This window comes from Lottia gigantea (genome assembly GCF_000327385.1).
Source record: "Lottia gigantea unplaced genomic scaffold LOTGIsca_5, whole genome shotgun sequence".
Taxonomy (NCBI): domain Eukaryota; kingdom Metazoa; phylum Mollusca; class Gastropoda; family Lottiidae; genus Lottia; species Lottia gigantea.
The window spans coordinates 2,478,522-2,502,136 of NW_008709715.1; the positions used below are offsets into that span (position 1 = coordinate 2,478,522).

General features: G+C 32.2%; 4 protein-coding genes across 4 annotated transcripts; 2 read left to right on the forward strand and 2 right to left on the reverse strand.

Annotated features, from left to right (window-relative positions):
• Positions 1 to 218: 218 nt before the first annotated feature.
• Positions 219 to 915, reverse strand: LOTGIDRAFT_105990 (hypothetical protein; the record flags this gene model as incomplete). The annotated part of the gene is made up of 3 exons (XM_009061885.1): positions 219 to 378; positions 565 to 676; positions 849 to 915. 3 exons carry the CDS (start codon positions 913 to 915, stop codon positions 219 to 221), a joined length of 339 nt encoding a protein of 112 aa, XP_009060133.1.
• Positions 916 to 1,926: 1,011 nt separating this feature from the next.
• On the forward strand, positions 1,927 to 7,328 carry LOTGIDRAFT_229018 (hypothetical protein). Its single transcript, XM_009061886.1, has 12 exons — positions 1,927 to 2,019; positions 2,503 to 2,559; positions 2,741 to 2,867; positions 3,094 to 3,183; positions 3,380 to 3,567; positions 4,832 to 4,903; positions 5,025 to 5,077; positions 5,213 to 5,759; positions 5,944 to 6,098; positions 6,376 to 6,441; positions 6,664 to 6,733; positions 6,946 to 7,328. The coding sequence occupies exons 1-12, from the start codon at positions 1,950 to 1,952 to the stop codon at positions 7,200 to 7,202; spliced, it is 1,752 nt and encodes a 583-aa protein (XP_009060134.1). The 5' UTR covers positions 1,927 to 1,949; the 3' UTR covers positions 7,203 to 7,328.
• Positions 7,329 to 8,186: 858 nt separating this feature from the next.
• LOTGIDRAFT_154173 (hypothetical protein) lies at positions 8,187 to 14,873 on the forward strand (the record flags this gene model as incomplete). The annotated part of the gene is made up of 6 exons (XM_009061887.1): positions 8,187 to 8,234; positions 9,903 to 10,041; positions 10,241 to 10,516; positions 11,764 to 11,877; positions 13,284 to 13,368; positions 14,090 to 14,873. The coding sequence occupies 6 exons, from the start codon at positions 8,187 to 8,189 to the stop codon at positions 14,871 to 14,873; spliced, it is 1,446 nt and encodes a 481-aa protein (XP_009060135.1).
• Positions 14,874 to 15,145: 272 nt separating this feature from the next.
• On the reverse strand, positions 15,146 to 15,514 carry LOTGIDRAFT_89826 (hypothetical protein; the record flags this gene model as incomplete). The annotated part of the gene is made up of 2 exons (XM_009061888.1): positions 15,146 to 15,229; positions 15,422 to 15,514. Coding segments are annotated over 2 exons (177 nt in total), but the record flags the coding sequence as incomplete, so codon positions are not given.
• Between the last annotated feature and the right edge of the window lie 8,101 nt (positions 15,515 to 23,615).

A 23,615-nucleotide genomic window follows, 5' to 3' on the forward strand; every position in this document is an offset into this window, starting at 1 on the left:
AGAGACACATTAACTTACCGATGATGAAAATTTATCAGGAGCTGCTTTCCCTTTCTTTTTAACACCTCCTTGAGTTTTAGTCTTTCCTTTGGCTCCACCTGAACATAAACACATAAACAGAGATTTATAAACTTAAGGGATTTTAAATGTTCTCCATGAAACTGCAATGCCCATTTTGAAAAAAAAAAACACAATCTCTCTCGAAATGTTTTTATCCTTTAAGAAATGCTGTCTAATTTACTACCTGTGTTTTTTCCAAGAAGATGGCGCTTTCTTTCTTCATCAACCATTTTACGATAGAATTCATCACAAGGATGATCCCAAATACTTTCTCCAGTTGCAAAATTAAAATAATAAATATCTTGGTTTGGATCTTGGCTGCAAGTATATCATATGAAATTATTCGTATATTATCAAGTGCCAATTTTGTTATGGGGAATGTTACTTTCATATTCAAGTAAACAATTTCAGTCTTTCATCAATATTCTTGTAAAGTAGAATAGATAAGGTAGATCAATGAATAACGATATCTGTTATATTTGAAATAAGAGAACTCAATCTTACCATGGTTTCCAATTTTCTGGCAATGGAGCATTTATACCCTCTCTAGCTATGTATAATAAGTGGGATTCAGTCTGTACATCTATACCGATTATAGACGCATACTCCAATACCTCTACAATTATATTATATGACATTGAAGAATATGCAAAGAATATAACACAAAAACTGATGTAGGCACCAGTATATAATATTTTCTTTTCTTTGCTTAGTTGAAAAGAAATAGTTTTATACATTCATCAGGCGTGAACTAAAATTATAAAAAGAATAAAAAAGATATTCCTTACCATCCTCTGTGGGTTGATAATTTTCATCATAATCCTCTTCAAGGATAACTTGGTTATTGATCATCATCTTGAAGGTAGTATTATAATCATACCACACAATTCTACAATACCACTTTCCACTTCTTACTATTATTTATTGTTCCTGTCAAAATAAGTCACATGATAACTAAGCTTATTCCAAGTAGTTTTACACTTAGAATACAGGCTTTGTACACTATTGACTACTATAAGACAATCTGGGGGATATTGCTAGGCATTTCAAGTATTGTTTAGTATGCACATCACTCTTTGATAATACAGCTCTCTTTGATATAACAGCGCTGGTTCCCTACATGGGTTGTTGTGTGGTCAAAAGTTTGTTCCACAGGAGGGGCATGCATGCTGCAAAGGTTTACAATTGATTTAGACCTGCTAAGTAAGTAAATTAGAGCTTAAATAGTCAGATATGTCACCTATTACTGAGTGAAAAAACATATCTGTAGTAGAGTCATCCATTGCTCCTAGAGCTGCACGAAATCTAAAATTTAAATTTTAAAGGCAAACACAAAATAAAGGGCCTTGTATTTTTCAAGTTCAGACTTGCAAATCGAAATGTGAAAATATCCAAAACTAATAAGCTTGCATTTATTCTTCCAAAAGACATTGAAATATGATGGTGTAAAAGATTCAGGACGACACACAAGGTCAATTTAGAAAACTACAATTTCAGAACTTTGCAAATAAATGTGACAGATAAAAATATTTTCACAAATAAATCGTTTAGAAAATTTTGTAAACAAACCTTCGCCATTTTTGATAAGCAGTGAAGTATTGGTTTCATCTCAAATCGGACAAGAAACAGGTATCTAGAACTGACTTTCTATTTAAGGCAGAATACATTTCAACAAAACAATTTAGTTTCATAATATCAGTTAATAATGTATTAAGGATAATGCACCTCCTGGCATTGAATGTACTCTTTTTATAGTCATACAAATGTTTTTCTATTCCGTGTCCTGCTTTAGGCGAATTAATGTCAAATTTTGTTAGTTGAGAGTTACCTCCCATATACCGCAATCCACTGATTGACAATTTTCAGCAGACGAATTGCTTTCGCCGAGAATGGCAATGATTGAAAATATTTTGAACTCTACAGAAGCTTCTGATCTCGACAAACTTCTGCAAAGTTTTGGTGCGAAAACAATCCTCTTTGAGTTTTTGTCTGGCTGTTGTAAGGGTATAAATTGCACAGATTTGAAACTTGGGCGGTCAGCTCAGTCCAGCAGAGATCAAGATTAAGAATAGGACCAACACAACATTAAAATAGCCCTAGTCTACCCTACGGCTACGCCTTATTTAGAATTAGAGTACTAAATAGGGTTATTTAGAGTACTAAATAGATTAATGCCAATCCTTATGTTAGGCCTAATTTGTTGTATTCAGAGAACCCTGGCCTCGAATTGCATTGGCCTAGCTTGTATCAGATGCCGTGCAGCAGGCAATGTAGTAATGAGTATACCAGACCATACCTTATCTAAGCTATGCTAAATTGTTACTAACAGTAACTAGGCATCAAGCGTAAAAGTTAAAAGGGTGTTTATCCATGGTATGAATTTCAATTCTATTCTATAGACTACATTACAATACAAGCTAGACGGTTTCTTTTCTTTTACAGAGTTTGACAACAAGCAATATGTAAAACTGATAGAGAAGGAAAATCAACAAATCGAAGGTAGGCTACGTATAATACCAATAAAATCCATCTTTCAATTTCAAATCATGTAATGCAAAGGCAAACAAATTAACTGTCTCGATCCGTTAAACTTAGCCGACTTTGCTCGCCAAATCATACGCTTCTTTAACATGCCGTCTGCATTGGACTTCCCATCAATGGAATACTATTTGAATTTCAGCATATATGAAAGAAACAGAAGTGAAACAAAATAATCTGATGCAGTTACAGTTATTGATATCAAAATTAGACGATGATACCAAACGTTCACACAGACAGTTTACACAGAATAGAGAAAACTGTGAAAGGTTGGGTTTTACTTTTTGCATATCAATGCTAAGATTCTAGAGTTTACATGATGGCTTTGAGTTAAAGAAAGGGCAACACTATGTTGAAATCACCAACCCCCAATTCCAACAAGAGAAGAACGCTTGATATAGATGTGAAAAGTCTAAATTCTGAAAATTAACACATTGTCAAACACATTTTTGAACTAATTTGTGGGCTAAGATAGAGATTCACATTGTATTCCAGTCTGAGAAAAACAACTGTAGTTTTGATGGAACATGAAGTAGCACTACATAAAAAACTGACATCTATATATTCTACTGGAGAGAATGATAGGTAAGTTCACTCAATATATACTGCATAATAATATGACTTTCGGTATGATAATCCGCAGTCTTTTGCCTCGTGTATTGTAAAAATTGGAATAGAAAAATCTCAGTAAGGTACACACATTAAATAGCATTACGGGATTTTTTGCGCATTAGATATGACAATAAAACCCCTATTGTATTTAACTCGAAATACATTTAAGAAGTGAAAGAGCAGGCGTTTTACAACACTATAGAAATATATGGGAAGATTATTCAGCAACATATAAGAGATTTCCCCTGGCTATTAAACTACAGAAGAAACAAGACGAGTTTGGGGTATTATCACAACAGGTAGAATCTGCTAGACAACAGGCTGATCAACTCAAAGAAAAGATAACACTAGCTCAAGGTACAGTTTTATTAAAAATTCGATGCATGGTCGTCAGGGCATGTTTTCTATTTCTTTTTAGTTTCATAAAAATAATCAATTGGTTCCCCGGGAGGCTGAAAATGTCATTAACGCACATATACCTCTTGGCAAGAAGGTTTCACACATTACAGTACATATGCATTTGCAATATCCATAATTTTATAAAATTCTTTATGATGCTATAAGGACACCCCTTGCAGTTTTTTCTGCTGTTACGCCCAGATCGATAATATGTCCGTTTATGAAATAACTGTTTACTTTATCAGTTTGGTTTACTTTAACTGTTACAGGTGATGATGGTTTCAATCTGAAGATTTTAAATAACTTTATAACAAAACTGTATACTTTTTTATATGTACTTTTATAAATGTATAACGTAAACGAGGACATATATTGTTGTTTGGGCAGTGTTGCAAATTAATGTTAAGTTTTTAGGGAGATTTTGAAAGTCATTGATATTGGTAATTACAGATACTGTATAATTCTCAATATAATGCGCATGTTATTTAATTCATTGTTGGATGTGACTGTTAAATTAAGAACAAAACCAGAGGAAATATATCCTTAACATCCATAGCGCACAGATGAAGCTGGATACTCTAAAAATTACAAAACAAATTGAGGATACTTTGAAAGAAAAACAAGATCTTGAAAAGGAATTGAAAGAAATTGAAGAAAACAAGAAGAAACAGGCTGTAAATAATAATAATAAAAATAATATATTTATTCAGACAAGGAAAGAAGGTTTTAAAAATGTTCTATATCATTCATATCACACTCACATCACACCCTAATCAAGAAAAGGCAAATCTTCGTTTAACTATAACTAGATAGCTAAGAGGAAAGGCCGGCAAATACATTTCTTCACGAGTTGACCGGGTAGAAGATTCTTGTTTTGATTTACAGAATGTATATCTTTTTGCTCTTCCAATGATCACACGTTCAGATATAATTAAGTTTCTGGTTTTTCAGGAAGAAGAAGAAAAGGTTACAGATAGTAACTCCAGAGAAAGTATTGAAAGTCAGTCAATGATGATTGGGTTCGTAATCTTATAATAGCAATGAATAGTTGAAAAATATGCTTTTATATAAATCAACTCTACCTTTAAGTATCTTTTTGTGAGAACATTAAAAATGCCCCCGCATTTGTATTTGATTATCGATGACCTGTCCGTCTGATCCTCATTTGAAGACTAGGTGTAAACGTTTTATTTATTTATAAGGGTGTTCTGTAATAAATCAGACGATGAAGCAGATGAAATGGAATCTGATATAGCTTTATTGAATACCAATAATAATGAAGAAATTGGCATGGGTGAGACATGATTTTTAAATTCTTTGTATCCTACAAATGAGCAAAAGACTCATAATACTGGTATGATGGAAATAGTATTGTTCAATTTTCTCTTGTACTGATTTAATAATTGCTATTTCAGAAACAGATAAAACTATACAACCGATGGAAGGTCAAGATAGTCAATTGTTAAAGGTAAGTTTTGAAGTTCACATCGTGACTTAATAGTGCACTTAACAATCACAAATCGAGAGCTATTCAACTTGCATTCAAGTTTGAATAAATCTGTACCTCATTATGTCTTACTTCCAAATGTCTCTTTTATTCAAGGAGAAGGAGAGCTCGACGCAAAGAGAAGAGGCCAACGGAGAAACTGATCGACAGCCGATGGAAGTGACCGCTGTCAACCCTAACCAGTCACTCAACAGAAGAGGGAACAACCGAACTAACTCAAGTGGATCTACTACCTTGACTTCAGTGCCTACAATACCATCTATCAATCAGAACGCAAAATCCTCGCCATCGCCTTCATCAAATATTTCCAAAACTCCTACCATAAGACCACACTCTGATCATGACAACAACCAACAACGCTTTAATAATATGCAGATTACGCCTCGACCGAGAACTCCTATTATTCTGACTCCAAGAATTCCCAATCTCCTGGCACCCCGTCCTCCCCGCCATCAAGGTACAGGAAGACCGCATTACCCGCTAACAATGATGCAAGAAACAAGAGGACTAAGATCTTTCTCTCCGCAAATACTAAGATCTCCAATGATTCGAAGCCAGATACCAAATATACAATCTCCTGTTCGACAAACAGTAATCCAAAACAAGTCACCTCAAGTGACAGAGAAGAAGAAGACACCAACAGGTAAGTTACCAGAGCAGTTACAACCCAAACAACAGTTGTAAAACTTCAAAATAACGCACTTCCAGCGACATATTTAAATGTTCATTAAACTTTATGAAGTCATCGATTGGTATATGGAAAAAAAGACAGACAATTATGAATCTTTTAGAGTCAGTCGTTATTGTATGTGTATTTTATCCTCCAGTGACAAACAGTCCTAAAACACCAAAGAACTCTTCTGCTAACTCCAGCTCGTCCAATAGTCCTTTTGATCTCGACAAACACCTAGAGAAGATGCAGAATTTAAAGAAATCGCCTGGATTCATGCCTCTGAAGAGTAGAGCTATGTTTGATAATCAGGTAGGTTTACTTGAAATTCGTGAAAATAAACTAAAATGTTACTACTATCATTACAGAGGTTCATTTGTTAAATCAATTTGGAAACCCCGACATTTCTTACAATTAGTGAATTAGAGCTGATATTGTCACAGACAAGTTCTTTAAAAAAAAACGTGGATCAGCAATGAAGTCGTGGTTGACAACCGCTCATAACAACTCCAGTGTTGGTCACAATATATGTTTTGCGAAAAAAAACAAGACAATATCTGAAATTGTGTGTAACATCTTCTATTTATAGGGCGATTGCGTGATATCAAGTCCCGCTGCTGGTTTTCTTCAAACTTTTAACCAGAATAATAAGATGGTTTGTCATTTTTACAAGTAAAAACAGTTTTGTGTTTGATCTACATTTTATGCGATTTTGTCTGTTGGTCTCCTTTTAGAATTGAAGAAATTTTCAACATAACTCCCACAATCGATTGACAATCGTCAAAACAGACACTACGCTAGCTGACATGGAAGGATATTTTTGTACAAAATAACAAATGATCAACCCCTTTGATATATTTTTCTTCTATTCTTGTAGACTGCAGAAGCACAGGCAACAGGACGACCAGAATTCAATATGTCATTATTCTCAAATATCTCATCACCTGGTAAATACTTTCACAAGATCTTTCATCTGTCAAGAATTTCATTTTCCAATTTATATACAAGTTATAAAACGAGTGCAACTATGAAAAGTCTGTATTTCGCTTATATTGTAATTTCACCACCATGATCCTTCCTCCACATCCTTTGTCAAATTTAGTACACGACAACTACTGCTGAAAAGTCTGGTTGTAACCGTCATTACTATCTTTTACAGAAACCGCAAATTCCTCCGTATTTAGTTTTGGTGTCGACTCCATGACTGCAGAACCAGGATCTGATACCGCGAACAGCTTTATGGGTTTCTTTGAAGGCAGTGGATCTAATAACGACAAAGAAGATACGTCTGGATTTTCATTCAACTTTAGTGGTAATGATACTGGAGCTAAGTCTCCTGAGTCAACTGAAGGTTTTACGTTTAATTTTGGTGGTTCTTCAGAACAACAACCATCTTCTGTCTTCAGTTTGTTTTAATGTTTGAACTCAAACGTTTTCTTACTTTCCTTATATTTATGACTTTAAATCGTTACTTTCTATATTTGTTAAATTTTACGTACTAGCCTAATGATACAACTAAAGTTGCCAAATACATGTACATGTACACAACAGTTTTTTCTTTTTTCTGTTGGATCATAGCAAAAGAGCTGTCATATACACATTGCGGCGATCAAACTTAATTTTATTAGATCGTAAAACAACGCATTCATTCCGGTGTTGTATTGGGGTATGTCCAAATTTGTCTTCACCTCACATATGATCCCGGATTATTTTAACGAATCGTTTCTCAACGGAGGTACAGATGTGTCAAATTTGTATGCGATCTCCGATTTAATGCTTTGAATTGCCCAATCTTATTAGGGGTATCTTTTCTAAAACGAGAAAGTATCATGAATATATCCTTTCTGCTATCGGTTTGCATCTATTTTCTACATAAGACTGGAATAAATGCATAGAAGCCAAAATTGAGATTATGTTGAAATTTGAACAGTTTACGGGAATCAGGAGGGTTTACAACAATGAGATATCGTCCTTGAATATTATATTGTTGTTGCTCCATAAAATTTCAACGATTTGAAAAAAAGTAGAAGCATGATCAAAAAATAAAAAAAGCAAGAATTTGGACACTTCGCTACGATTTTGATGGTAAAATGTGAAAAAGCTTTGCCGCAGTAGGCGTATCTATATGACGTGGTCGACAATCTCAAGTCTTAAATAATCAACCATTCTATACCTCCTAAAAAGCTATATCACACTTTTATATTACAGATAGTTCACATATTTTATTTGTCGAGGAAAATGTTATCTTTTTGACCCATACATTGACATACGATCGAAAGACCAATTCATTTGTATCATATTTTTGATTTTGAATATGATTCCTTTTTAAATGAGAACGGTTTTAGCTTATACTAAAATGATGTAAATTATAGATGTCTGGAATTGTATGAGTCAACAGAGATGGATACTCTTCCATTAATTATATACATAAGTATATTGATCAAAACGGTAAGTGAAATTACTTTATTCTATGCCCCCACCAACCATAAAACCTGAAATAATCTCGTATCATGAAACGATGGGTTTGAACGGAACCTACAATTTTATGATTAAGATGAATGACTTCTCTGCTGCAGTTCCTGATTGTGGTAATGTATTGGACCATATCCAATATTATTTTCATGCAATTGATGGTCCCAGGTTATCGGATCATTTTGGGCAATAGGCTAATATCGGAATTTAACTACTTGTTTCTCAAGGGAGGACAGGTTGTTTCATGGAATCCCCAAATCTATAAACCGCCCAAGCGAAGACTTCCAATTCAATTATTTTACTCTGCTATGTGAGATATACCACTTTTTTTTTTTTATTAAAAACGTTGAAAAGTGGTTTATTGAAAAACCATTATCTGAGCCCTTCGCTTAATTTCCAAAGACGAAATTTTTCGGAAGTAAACAATAACATCGATTACAGGCTGGTAGGAACCTAGCATTACAACACGATGTGGTTATCCGCAGTCATTTATCATATTTCCCACGGATTTGATATTCTTCTCTTTGTTTACTTTTCGGCGGAAACTTCGTAAATCGATAGGCATGTAATGTTATTCTGATAAATATGTAAAAAGGTTATTAGGTAAAAAATAGTTATTTATCAAATCAAATAATCATAAATTGTGATATCTGTCTGTGGTCTTAAAGGGACATACTTCAACAGCCGACAGAATGATTGTTTTATTTACTGGAAATAAAATACAGTTCTTCAAGCGGTATTCAAGTCAACTGGTCATGATCATATATCGAGATGTCGACCAAAGTGTCTTCTATCAACTGGATATTCGCTGAAAAAAGCAAAACATTTAGTACCTTACGGCAACTGCGTGTTTTAGTCGACGGAGCGCTAATTTTGACTAAACCCAACAATTTTGTGATAGCAGTTGAAAATCCTGTTGCTCACAGATTTATCAGAACACATGGAACTTTAAGATGTTTCATTGTGCCGGCTGATCGATTTCATTTTAATTTTCACGGGCTGTAAACCTTCTTTGCTGTTCGTTAAATGTTTCTTTGAATTTGTCCGGATGATTATAGGTTTTTGTTCAAAACACTTTTGCTTCATAAAATGTTGTTTGATAAGTCCTTGACGGTTAAAATCAAGATAAAACGTTGCAGTTTTTTATGACAAAAACTAATGTAAATGTAAACTATACACAAATCTTGGACAATCGACACAACCGTTGTCAATGATACAGCGTTAAATCAAATGTAATTTGAGTCAATTTACAAACTTTGTTCCATTTAGAAATCAATTATACCGATTAATGTAACACTGTTACATAAAAGACCTTGTAACCCGTGGACTACAAGAGGTTGTATTCCCTAAGGTATATACAACTCCAAGAGTATCCTTATTGGAAATTGATACAACCTGGTATGGTAAAGTTGTCCAAAGATTGACTTTTGACAACAGTCTACATTGCTCAACAATGCAGGTCGAAGGTGAAAAACGCTTAGTCTTGTGGATGAGACAATAAACTGAGGCCCTGACCTACGTTACAAGGGGGCAAATGGGTGCCGTGTAAAATTTCCTTCATAACACTGTAAGATGCTTCTCATTAAAACTCACTTCATTCATACTTCAAGGCATCATGATTTATTTGAATACTTTCACTTACAGGCAGAATCCCTTGTTGGCTCAAAATGCAAGTTACCGACAAATTCATGTAATATGGAGGGCAAGAGTGGTTTTACATGCAAATCTGGTGTCTGTGTTTGCGATGCTGACTATTATTCTATTGAAGAAAACTGTGAGCGCAGTGAGTTTAAGATTGTTACATCTCCATTATAGGGCCTATATATAGCTGGAAAATATGAATTTTGTGATAAAAGCAGATTCTGTCTATTGAAGCAATGAACAAGAAGATGTTTTCGTTCGTAAATATTCCAGACCATCGCTAATGATTTCAGATCATGGCAATTATTGCTATTTTATAAACATGTGATCTTTTTTTCTAGAGGATGACTTGAAGCCTAAAAACATTAGTATATCAGATATAACATCATCTAGTTTTAAGTTATCATGGATAGAAAAAATAGTGAACAGTACAATGAGATATCTGATATTAAGTAATAAGATAAACCGAACTATAAACAATGGTTCAATAACCTCTATTACAATAAACGGTTTAACACCAAGTACTCAATATACAAATATAACAGTAGAGGCCGAGATTCGGACTAGATCTGGTACATTAACTGTGTCTTCTGAAGGTGTCACAGTACTTACAGAAAGTAAGTATAAAAGTTATATAAAACTTACTCAGTCTGCTGTTTTAAAGTAAGTTTGCTCAGATTTATGAAACCTCTACACCAAAATCTAGAGAAATACAGGTTGATGAAGTGTGTATTAGAAATATGTTCACCTACAATAAACAATTTTATTAATAATGAAAATTTTGCATATTGCCCCTTCACGTTGGTCCCCGTTTGATTATTTACATGCAATTGACTTTGAAATAAAAATTGGGATATGTTTTGACCACAAAATTTGATCCGTTTTGATTCTTGAGTAAAATATATATTTCAGATAAAGGTCCGCTGTTTTCAGTAAAAGATTAATAAAAAAAAATATCACATTATCTTTGGTTTGAAAAATAAGGAATACCTAGGTACACAGAGGACACATATGAAAGATGTTATCAACATTTTAATCATAATAAATCGATAAAATTCTACCAATGTATTCAACAAAATTAGTACAAAATTTATAATCATTTAGTGCTGATTGTAATAGCTTCATGTGATTTCCGTCTAATATTATGTGGAATAAATCAGTAAAACTATAGAAAACATGACAATGATTCGTGAAAATGAATCAAAAATATAAACTGAAGCCCACAATAGAATAGAGCGAGTTATACTTTATATATACTATAATCAATATTAAAATTGTAATAGTTGTGTTGATAATCAGTAGAAAATCTATTTCTAATTAACTTTCTTCCTTATCATACCAATCATTTAACAAAATAATCGGTTAGGAATTAAATTGCGCATATGAAAAAGACAAGATTCAAAAAAAAGTTGAGAAGAAATGCATCATAGCCTACTTATTAAAAGTCACACATATGGTTTATCACGCATATAGAAAACTGCGCATACATAAACAATAACTGTATTCATAGGAGAAACCCGTCGAAACGTTTCATAAAACAAGTCATTGTTGTTCTAAAAAGCCGTCTTTAAATCAAACTTACAATTGCTAAATGCCAATTGAAGACTTAAAAATATCTGTAATTAAGAGAGAAAAGTATTACCCACTGCATTGCAGTTCTATTATTTCCTGAAAGTGTAAAAAGACCTATATTAGTAGTGTTGGGATTACGCATCGTTCACAGAATCTGAAATCAAGTTACAAAGAATTCTTTGGTTCAACGTTATATTACAATGGTAAATCTGCTTTTAGATAAAACATTTGTTTTAGTCCAGGAAAATTGGGTACTTCTGGTTATTGTTGCATGTTTTTTTTTATCTTTCAGAAGAGGTGTCTTCAGTCATACCAATAACAGTAGCTGTTGTTTTGAGTGTCCTTGGTATATTTACCTATATTTTAAAGTCTGTTTATGATCGTTTCTTTTCCAAAAGGCTTAAAAGTGAGTATGTCCTGCATGGTGGAATCTGGATTTCTGGATGTGAGAAAAATTTAATTGATCAATGGATAAAGTCGACCTGAAAACAGGGACGATTGAAAAATTGCAGTTGTCGTATTTGCTTGTGTTGTACTTATAAGTAAAAATCTAATCTGGGCGTCGACCTGGTATGAAATTAATGTCAATCGCCAAAGACAGAATTCGTCCAAGTTCTTGATATGAACATTTCATTCAGATCGAACGCAACGGACTCGTATTCAATGGGATGTTCAATTGGTGCAAACTAAAACTAGGGAGAAGGGTCCGAAAAACGAGAAAACAGAAGATGAATCTGTTCTATATAACTCGTTAAAGTACAAATGAAAGGTGGTTGTATCCCTGTAGAAATTAGTTTAATGAAAATCAATTTGAAGACAATACTTAAAGCTATATTGCATAAATGAGAGATGCAGATTTAGTCTATGAATTGGTGGTTTAATTCCCATACGTATAAGTAATAACTTAACAAGATGAGCCCCAGCACGCAAATTCCTAATATGTACATTGTATTTTTACTCAGCAAAAAAAAATGTTTGGAACTATTCAATTGATATTTTCTGTGGTCAAATTTAAATCACACGATAGCGAGCGCACAGTAGGTAAAAAGTCGATACAATTAAAGTAAATGTGGCTACGTTTCCAGACTAATCCCTTTATCAAGCAAAAAAAAAAACATCAAAAGTAGGTGAGAAAGGAAGAACAACACTAATCTTTTTTCATTAGTGTAGTTAGTTACAATAAGGTACTGCTGTGGGTAGAAACAGTGACGAGGCATACTCAACACCCTGAACAACTGATTCTACTCTGCCAATGGGTTTGTCAACTCGACAGCACATAGCTAATATAAAAAAACGTTTATTTTGATATATATATTGACATATAAATTTGCTATATTCATTATTTCTCTTTAGGTAATGAAGATTTCACAATGGACCATGAAGAGCAGACACATCTGTGATACCAGAGGCACACCATACGAAGAGCTCGCTCATTTATAATACACTTCAAATACAGACTTCTTTTTATTTCCCTGTATGACCCTATTTTATTCAATGGATGTTAATGAGCGATTGTTCAGTCATTAGTCATATTGTGTAAATGTTCCTTTTTATCCAATGAAATATGGTTATGGCTATATTTGTTGATTAATAGAACTGGGTAAAGCCATCTTGCAACTGATGATAAGAAATAGTTTGTTTAGACCGGAAATGCCTGCAAAACAAGTACAAGTCGTTGATTAAAATTATAATCCATTCGTATAAATGCGAGTACGTTTGTATGTTAACATAGTTAGGGAAGTTTGAATTGATGTTTTGGTCGGTAGATAATAGGCCTAACTTTTTTTTGCGACGTACATCGATTTATTTTAGTCGTCTTCTGGAATTTACTACTGCCTGAAACTAAATATAAAGGAAAAGAGGTGTCCTGGGAAGGGGGTTGTTGTCATAACGCCAGGTATGACATTAAATCATTAACTGACCGGATTCGTACTAACAAACTTGAACTTTAGAAACTTTTGTTTGTGGTATTCCGCTGATCTGTAGAATTTTTGCTCGTCTGATTAAACTTTCACGACTAAGATTAATATTTTTCGCAGCGTAGTTTTTCCCTTGATAATTTCAATTAGTTGAAATTAATTAATGTCCAATGACTTGTGAACATTAGGCCACATGAATTGTACAATGTGTATTTCGGAATGTTATAAGGTGAAACTATACAGGCTTACATCCAAAATAAGCCTTGGATCAATTTAGACTCAATTTTAGTAACTTTGATAAATCTAACAAGAGGGCATGTTAAACTTCAACTATTATTATATTATCGGTCATTAGCCTTGCTATATATACACATAGGATAATATATATTTATAATAATCAAACAATAAGTTTTGTTGGTCTGGCCTAATTGATTTGATAACACGGAATCATTGATAGTCCTATATTGTCTGTACCCCGTATAGTCGTTATATTATTCTTTTACATTTACTTCTGGACACTAGAGAATGATTAATTATTTAGTGTCAATTTATCTTTGAACGGACACAAAAGATGTTTTTTACGCTCATGATCACGCGATAAATAATTTCGTCCAGCTTGATCATCAACTTTTTAGTATGACCAAGTTAATCTTAAAAATAGGTTACTATTCTACTTCCTGTAACCAATTTCTTTTCCAGAAGGATTGTTCACCATGAGGCCTCACGCGGGATTACATTAGATCTGAAATGGAGAATAGATGGGTTTGAAAATCAAAATATCCCTGTATATAATATAGACAGTAATAAAACTACCCCTGTATATAATATAGACAGTAATAAAACTACCCCTGTATATAATATAGACAGTAATAAAACTACCCCTGTATATAATATAGAAAGTAATAAAACTATCCCTGTATATAATATAGACAGTAATAACACTACCCCTGTATATAATATAGACGGTAATAAAACTATCCCTGTATATAATATAGACAGTAATAAAACTACCCCTGTATATAATATAGACAGTAATAAAACTACCCCTGTATATAATATAGACAGTAATAAAACTACCCCTGTATATAATATAGACAGTAATAAAACTACCCCTGTATATAATATAGACAGTAATAAAACTACCCCTGTATATAATATAGACAGTAATAAAACTACCACTGTATATAATATAGACAGTAATAAAACTACCCCTGTATATAATATAGACAGTAATAAAACTACCCCTGTATATAATATAGGCAGTAATAAAACTACCCCTGTATATAATATAGACAGTAATAAAACTACCCCTGTATGTAGACATGATAAAACTACCCCTATATATAATATAGACAGTAATAAAACTACCCCTGTATATAATATAGACGGTAATAAAACTATCATCCCTGTATATAATATAGACAGTAATAAAACTATCATCCCTGTATATAATATAGACAGTAATAAAAGTGCCTCTGTATAAAGACAGTAATATATAATATAGACAGTAATAAAACTACCCCTGTATGTAGACAGTAATAAAAGGCCCCTGTATATAATATAGACAGTAATAAAAGTGCCCCTGTATATAGACAGTAATATATTATATAGACAGTAATAAAACTACCCCTGTATATAATATAGACAGTAATAAAACTACCCCTATATATAGACAGTAATAAAAGTGCCCCTGTATATAATATAGACAGTAATAAAAGTGCCCCTGTATATAGACAGTAATAAAACTACCCCTGTATATAGACAGTAATAAAAGTGCCCCTGTATATAATATAGACTGCAATAAAAGTGCCCCTGTATATAGTCTAGACAATAATAAAACTACCCCTGTATATAATATAGACAGTAATAAAACTACCCCTGTATATAATATAGACAGTAATAAAACTACCCCTGTATATAATATAGACAGTAATAAAACTACCCCTGTATATAATATAGACAGTAATAAAACTACCCCTGTATATAGACAGTAATAAAAGTGCCCCTGTATATAGACAGTAATAAAACTACCCCTGTATATAGACAGTAATAAAAGTGCCCCTGTATATAATATAGACTGCAATAAAAGTGCCCCTGTATATAGTATAGACAATAATAAAAATACATCTGTACATGATTATGTTAATTACTTCTTGACAGCTAAAAAAAATATACCTAATTTCAACAAAATCCAGCCTTGTCAATAATTTAATGATACCTAAAAACTTTTACTATTTGAATGCTAAAACACAATGCGAGACATGAATTAGGTAGGATACTAGAAAATCAACACTATTGACATACTGCCTCAGAGAATAGAAAAAAAAATATGTTTAACATAATAGTTTATAAAATATAAATCGAGGGTCCATAATATCAGTGATTTTTTAATATCACATGGCAACATATGTTCAGATAGTGTTCCTTTTGTTTTCTTTCTGAATCATTATTATTGCCTTACTGTTACTTAATGGATTATATCGCGTCTTGAGCTTACCTTTACTAGCACAGGTAAGTAATTTTCTTATTAAAAGGGCAAAATTGAAAAGTTTATGTATTTAATTAGCTGCATCAATATAAATTACTCAGGTGATTCATCCAAATAACTGATATAGCCTTAGATATGTTCAATGTGATTTACCTAATTAATAAGATTTTGCGTATTTCACTTGTATGTTACATAATTTCTGGAAAACAATGTCACCACGGTTAAGAACTAAATGGGCTCTACCAATAATCAATGGTATGACCACGTAGGGAAACAGTGTTGCAAATATCTTGGTTAGTGTGTTACTGTTAATTAGTTGGGAACGTCATAAGAGTAACAATGATTACAAAAAACTCTTAACCGATTTTGTAAATCTTTTAATCCGAGGTGAATAGAATCATCTTGAAATTTAAAAAAAAAAAACGCGGTCTCTTGGGACGATAGTATTGGTTTCTCTATGATATAAGTTATGTGATATTGTTTCGAAACTTGGTGAAAAGAAATCTATTTTTCTGACTCTGTATTGTTTTATAAGATGCAAATATATCGTATAAATCATAGTTTTGATTTAATTCGTCGCGTGTGTATCGTTGTTTTTCAATTAATGCATGCAAATTTTTAGTGAATGTAAACTTTCATAGGTAAGTATACAGTTCATATATTATTTTAAGTACTCAAAGAAACAAGTCGATGATATGATTATTATGTTGCAATATTGAATTTTGAATTAAGAAGAGAGATACAGGTAAGAGAAACTGATTGCCTTTGTTTGGAAAGATAGCTTGCCAGGCAAGGTAATATACGCCTACTGGCAGCTTTGCTTTTAAATAAAAATATTTGGCCGTACAGTAAAAATTACTAGTATGAAATATTCAACCTTCAGACTGGACTTCTTTTGAACTTTTTGAGGCGATACTGAATAATATTATCAAAATCTGTCAAGAATTGGGCCTTCTAGACTGTTTCTTGTTTACTGTTTCAAGAACAAGGGCAATAACTCATACTAAATATTTTTCAATTGTTCTGATTTTCGCTAGGATTTATCCTTGGGTGATTACAAACACTCACACCAAGTTTCGTCAAAATCCGTCAAGAATTGTGCCTTTTAGAGTGTTTACAAGCTAAAATTGAACGCTTTTTCAAGAACAAGGGCAATAACTCATACTAATTATTTTTAGATCTTTCTGATTTTAAATAGGCTTCATCCTTGGGTGATAACAAACACTCTCACTAAGTTTCATCAAAATCCGTCAAGAATTGCACCTTCTAGAGTGTTTACGAGCACTTCAAAAACAAGGGCAATAACTCATATTAAATATTTTTCGATTTTTCTGATTTTCAATAAGGTTCATCCTTGGGTGATTACAACCATACCGAGTTTCGTCGGTCAAGAATTGTGCCTTGTAGAGTGTTTACGAGCAATTGTAACGGACGGACCGACGGACCGACGGACATGGGTGACGACAATATACGCCCCCCATTTCATGTGGGCTTATAAAAAGGCGATTATAGTATTATTCTATGAGAATTAGAAGATAAGAGTCTTATATTAGAAAAGTTTTGCAACTTTACTTTTTGACTTATAAAGCGGTTTTCTAAACTTTTTATGTGTATCGGGGGCATCGATTTATTTTCAGTCAAAAGATCTTCTGGTCTTACCATGCCTCATTACGGTTACGCATTGCTATAATTACAGTAATCTAAAACACTGACGGCTATTAAGGAACAATGTAAATAGTTATCAATAATTACCCCGATATCATAAAAAAAAACCAGAAAATCTCTTTCAACCATTCAAAAAATATCTAATATCTAAAATGGTAATATCGTTTGCAAATTTACTATAATAATTTCTGGACAATCGATATTAACATAATGTGCACATTATTAACCCATAGACATACCATCTTTTTGTCAGGTTCTCTTTTAAAAATGTTATATTTCTCTTTATTCTTATTCATATATCGGAAGATATAAATTAATATAGAGTATGTGCTATTAGCCTTTGCCAATACTATACACTTCATTTGATCATCGAATCATCAAATTTGATTGCAATCGACATGCGGATCAGAGCAAACATTTCGAGCTACATACAATTGGTACAGCTTTAAAGGGATATAGATGTTGAAATTGTGGATTAGGACAAAACTTTACACTGCTAAAATATCAAATTTGAAAAAATTGTTTTTCGTGTACAATAATTTTTGGGAAAGTTCCATAGTTAAAATAAAATATAAAGTCCTGAAATATTTAAACTCAAGTTTTGAAATTCCCTTCCAGACAGAACCAAATTTTAGTTATATACCCCGGTCACTTTTCAGAATGGAGTTGAGTTAATATTCAATTAGTATCACTTAACCGAAGAACGTGACCGAAATGGTATAACAGATAAATATTGTCTCCCTTCACGATTACGACTCTATTAAAAGATTTTTGCCGAACCATAATGGAGAAACATATGTTTATAGGCCTATCGCAAATATTAATTATTGCGTCCGTCGACTTGAATCTTCAAAAATCAGTCTTGAGCCGTACTCAATTTTATTTAAATTATTTGGTGATTTAAATCCATAAATACTGTGAAATTACCGATTGCACTATTTCAAAATATATTAGCATTAGTATTGACTCAAAGAGAGGGGAATTAGCATTCTTTTTTTGTTTGAAACGTTTAATGGTAGGCCTATTTAAATTTTATGTAATTCAATGAAAATGGTTTGCGAAGTTAACAGTGATCACAATCAAAATGTCAATGGATCAACTTACTGAACTCAACTCCCAACCGTTGGACTATTATTATTGTATATTGGCTAATCATATTATCTATAATACAGTAATAGAATGAATTATTTATCAATGGTACCAAGTGTAGCAGCGTAAATCAGAGATTAATCTCATGCTGATGGTCTGAGGAGATGATCTTTTTTTCTCAATTTATCATGGGTTTCTTACCAATCCTTTATTAAAAGATATAATTATCTTTGGTCTGATTAATAAATGGTGAGGTGATATTTAAGTACAATAAACATGAAATAATCAAGTTCATCAGGTTGGACTTAAAAACAGAAAGGTACTGAAATTTTCCAACCATATCGCAGTTCGCAAAACTATTTCGTGCGCTGAAAATTAAACTGGGGTGTTCCTAGCAGATTTGGAGTGTTATCATGATGACGATCGATAGTGGTCTTCAAAAATAGATCAACAAAGCTTTCTGGAGTTTCATTTTGTTGGTTATTTTATATGTTCAACCGATTGCTTAATAGTGGTAACCTTACATCAATGGTTGCATTATAATTGCTCAAGATGCATGTATATGTATATAGTTGCTTCTGATGGCGTGTATGACATTGCAATCGTTCAACGGTTCAACGATCAATTAACTTTCCAGATCATCGTATCAGATACAACGCAACAACTCGCGGTGGGTCGCAACTAATAGTACATCCACATCGTGGTGATCAAGGTCACACTGGATCACAATCGCAATCGTATTCTATCGTTTAAGATCAATTCTTCAATTGGTCAAAATACCATATGATACCTCGATAATTCGATCGACGTAATCATGTCAGACAAAATCTCAGACTTTCTGAACGGAAGATCAGAGTGACGTGAAGCCTGAAACTGTGAACAAAGCGCATACGAGCGAAACAAATATAGTATCAGCCCAACCTGAGATTTTCAATGATCAATGAATCTGTTCGTAACGGATCACACGACAGATGGAATTTATCATTAATTGCTTGACGATGCTTAATTTGAGATAAAAACTTTTTCACTTTAAATATTCTTTTTATAAAGAAAACAAGTTTGTCATTTAATGAAGGAAATAGTTGCTTTTACTTGAAAGAATTGTGATTTGTAAAGGTAGAAAGTGTGATACAAGAATGAGAAATAATTGATGAATATACAACACTGTGTCTTGTTTTTACCCTCATTAGTTTCTCTATTGGGCCTGCAGGCAAAGCTTAATCAATTTTGATAAAATATGTATATTAGGACAAGTTTTATGGAGAAATATCACAATATGAAATAAACATTATAAAATTTTGCCATCGTTAATTACTCTTTAATTTAATTCACACTCCTTTGTCCCATAAATCATACAATAGCACAATATTGAAGTGATCTGCTTTTATCTGTGAGTTACGCGATGGAAAGGATAGGTTCCTGGTCAAAACAAAATATCAACTGATCATTCTTCTCCTTGAAAAAAGATTTTATAAGTACTAAAATTCAACTTAATATTTTATAGTGTTTCATGTTTTGTTTTTTGACGTTGATAATTGTTATTAGTGTGTAACTATAAAACATGTCATCAATAATCCTGTCCTCCACGCGTACATTTTTGTATTTGGGAATAGAATTGGCACATCATCATTCATTTTAATCCCAAAATAATGATATTTTCAATTTTGTAGTGATCAATCTTAAATGTCATTCAGCCAGAAGTGAAAATAATTAGTTCAAAAAACAATGTTACCTCACTTTATCTAAAAGTCTTTCGAGCTCAATATATCAATTGGTTAAAGGTTTTAACCCCTTGTAAACTCTATTTCTAAAAAGCAGCTTATTGTTTGAGATTTAGAACTCCTAATATTACCTTATTACTTGAAAGAATTGCTTCGTTTCAGATTAAGCTAATGGCTACACGACTAACTTTTGTTCTGAAATCTTTCTGGAATATTTTTCACCGAACAGTTAATTTTTTTTTTTTGGTCCATCGGTTAAATTGAATAAGAATAAATTTGAAATATTTATGAAAAGGATAGAAATGGGTTTGCTGAGTGCAAAAGATTATTTGTTTGAATTTTTAAGCAATGCACAGTTTTTATGCTTAGTGTAAAACAGATTTATGCAACGTAATTAAGATATATCTGACTTGATAAAAACACCCACACATGATGTTCGTAATTTGTAACGGTGAAATTATAATATAATACCTACTTGTTATAGCAGATCAATAACTTGTTTGTGTATTAGGACCTGAAAACAGCAAATATCCGTCGGATCTTCGATGCTAAAGAATGTTATGGCAGAAGAATGAGGATAGTTTCTTAAGAAGCAAGTATAGTTTTGTATTTATTGTAAAAGGTTATAGCAAGGTAATATACGCCAAGTTGCATCTTTCAAAAATATTAAATTTCACAAAGTTTCCCGAAGAATTGTAGCTTACCATGTAGGTTGTATACCAGCTAAAGGTTTGAACGTATTGGAAGAACGATGACAATAACTCATAAATATTTTCCTATTTTTTTTTTCATTAGTTTCGTTTATGTCTGTCAATAGCTAAGAATAAAACACGAAGTTGTTCGGAGAACAAGAGCAATAACTCAAACTTAATGTATTTATATTTTCGATGGTGTTCATTCTTGGGTGATGATAAACAATTTCACCAATTTTCCTCTAAATCTGTGAAAAATTGTGCTTTCTGTAGTGGTGCATATATACGAGCTAAAATATTAACACGTATCGAAGATCACGGGAAATATATCTGATATAATTTTTTGAAATTTTCGATTTCTTAATAGGGTTCATAGGATTATAATAAACATCTTTATTATGTCTCGTTATAATACAAAAAGAATTATGCAAATAAATAACTGCAGATCAATTACGATTGACAGGCTCGCATTTTGGAGGGTGATTTGAGTCGCGAGTTTGTGTAAATAGTCTTAATCAGAAGTACTAGAAATGTACGAAAATAGCATAATTCCTTCGAAAATATTGGAATTTCCTTTCCTCTTTCTTTCGATGTCCTTTTATATATATGTCAGAGTCTCAAGAAAAGACGACTGGTCTTTTTAACTTTCCTGAGCGAATAGTATATACCTATTTTTGGCAATGTCTTCAATTTTATCCTGTTTTAAATCAAAATTTAACGTGTTTCTTACCCACATTTTTTTTACTTATTAATTATTTTTGCGCTGATAGCTTCTGTTAAAGTTTTCATTTTTTCCCATCAAATATTGTGCTTCCGCCAAAAAAATTCACAGTATCCTCTTTTATGTTGAAAATCCTATTCAAATTGAATATACCAATATTTTCAACATAACATTTCTCATATAATTGTATAGCACTTGACTTTGAGTACTGAAAAATCTATAACTCTTTTAATTTTCATCTAAGTTTCGTAAAATTTAGTTTAAATGAATACCTTTTTGTTTTTTAAATTTGAACGTACTGCTTTGAAAATATGCTGTGCGTCTTCAACCGATTTTCCTGAAAATTTGTGATGGTGTCTCGTTTTACCAACCGTAATGAGCGAATTAGTATATGATCCACAATATCTTCTCGAAAAGCCGGACACAGACATGGCCTTCTTTAGAGATAAGAAATATAACCGGAAAGTACATTTGTATAAGGAATCATTTACATTTTAAGTGGATTAATTGTCAGAATACAGTTAATTAATATTGAAAATGTTGCTTAATGAACCTTGTGTGGTCACAAATTACTTTTATTTCTAAACTTATCACGTACAGAACAGATTAGAGTGTAAAATGATTATTTCTCTGAATTCTTAAAAACAATTATAATCAGGTAAAAATGATAAATCGGTGTAACGGTCATAAAAAGTTCGATATAGTTTTCGTGCCAAAGTTAATAACTTTTCCGCTCGATTGATGAGTGCAATGGGTTAATTAAAATAAATGAACCAACTGAGACTAGAAACAATTATTATTCTTTATTTACTCATAATAAATTGTAAATAATTCAGATTGCCAAGAGACGTATAATTCTTTGTTCCGAATCAATCTAAACATATTTATACAGAGATGCCTACTGGCCACAAATACGAAACATCGTGCCAGTGCTTTTTTACAAACATAAATCTACACAAGCATATCTTATCTTCTACATGAACAAAGCTCACGTTATCTATAAATACAATATACACAAACATATTATATTTCAACAAATGTAATTTATCTTTGTAAACGTATTTATTTGAAGAAATAATTTTTACCCCAGAAACAAAATTATTCTAGTATATAGAACTTATTTCTCCAGACATAATTTCTCTATACAACGTAAATCAACCAGCATAATTTATCTTAAACAACATAATATCTTATCTCGACAGACACCCTTTAACTCAAACAAACATAACTTGTATTTTATCTCAATAAACACAACTTGTAGTTTGTCTCAACAAAATTAACGTGTATTTATCTCAACAATAACGTGTATTTTATCTCAACAACAATTTTTAATAATGTGCATTTAATCTCAACAAACATGACTTGTATGTTATCTCAACAAACACAACTTGCACTTAATATTAACAATAATAACGTGTATTTTATCTCAACAATAATAACATGTATTTTTACCTCAAGAGCAATAAATTGTATTTAATCTCAACAACAATAACTTGCATTTAATCCTGACAACAATAACTTGTACTTAATCCCAACAACAATAACTTGTACTTAATCCCAACAACAATAAATTGTATTTAATCCCAACAACAGTAACTTGTATTCAATCCCAGTTTTATTTAATCTCAATAACAAAAACTTGTATTCAATCCCAACAACAATAAATTGTATTTAATCCAAACAACAATATCATGTATTTAATCCCAACAACAATAACTTGTATTTAATCCCAACAACAATAAATTGTATTTAATCCCAACAACAGTAACTTGTATTTAATCTCAGTTTTATTTAATCTCAATAACAAAAACTTATTTTCAATCCCAACAACAATAAATTGTATTTAATC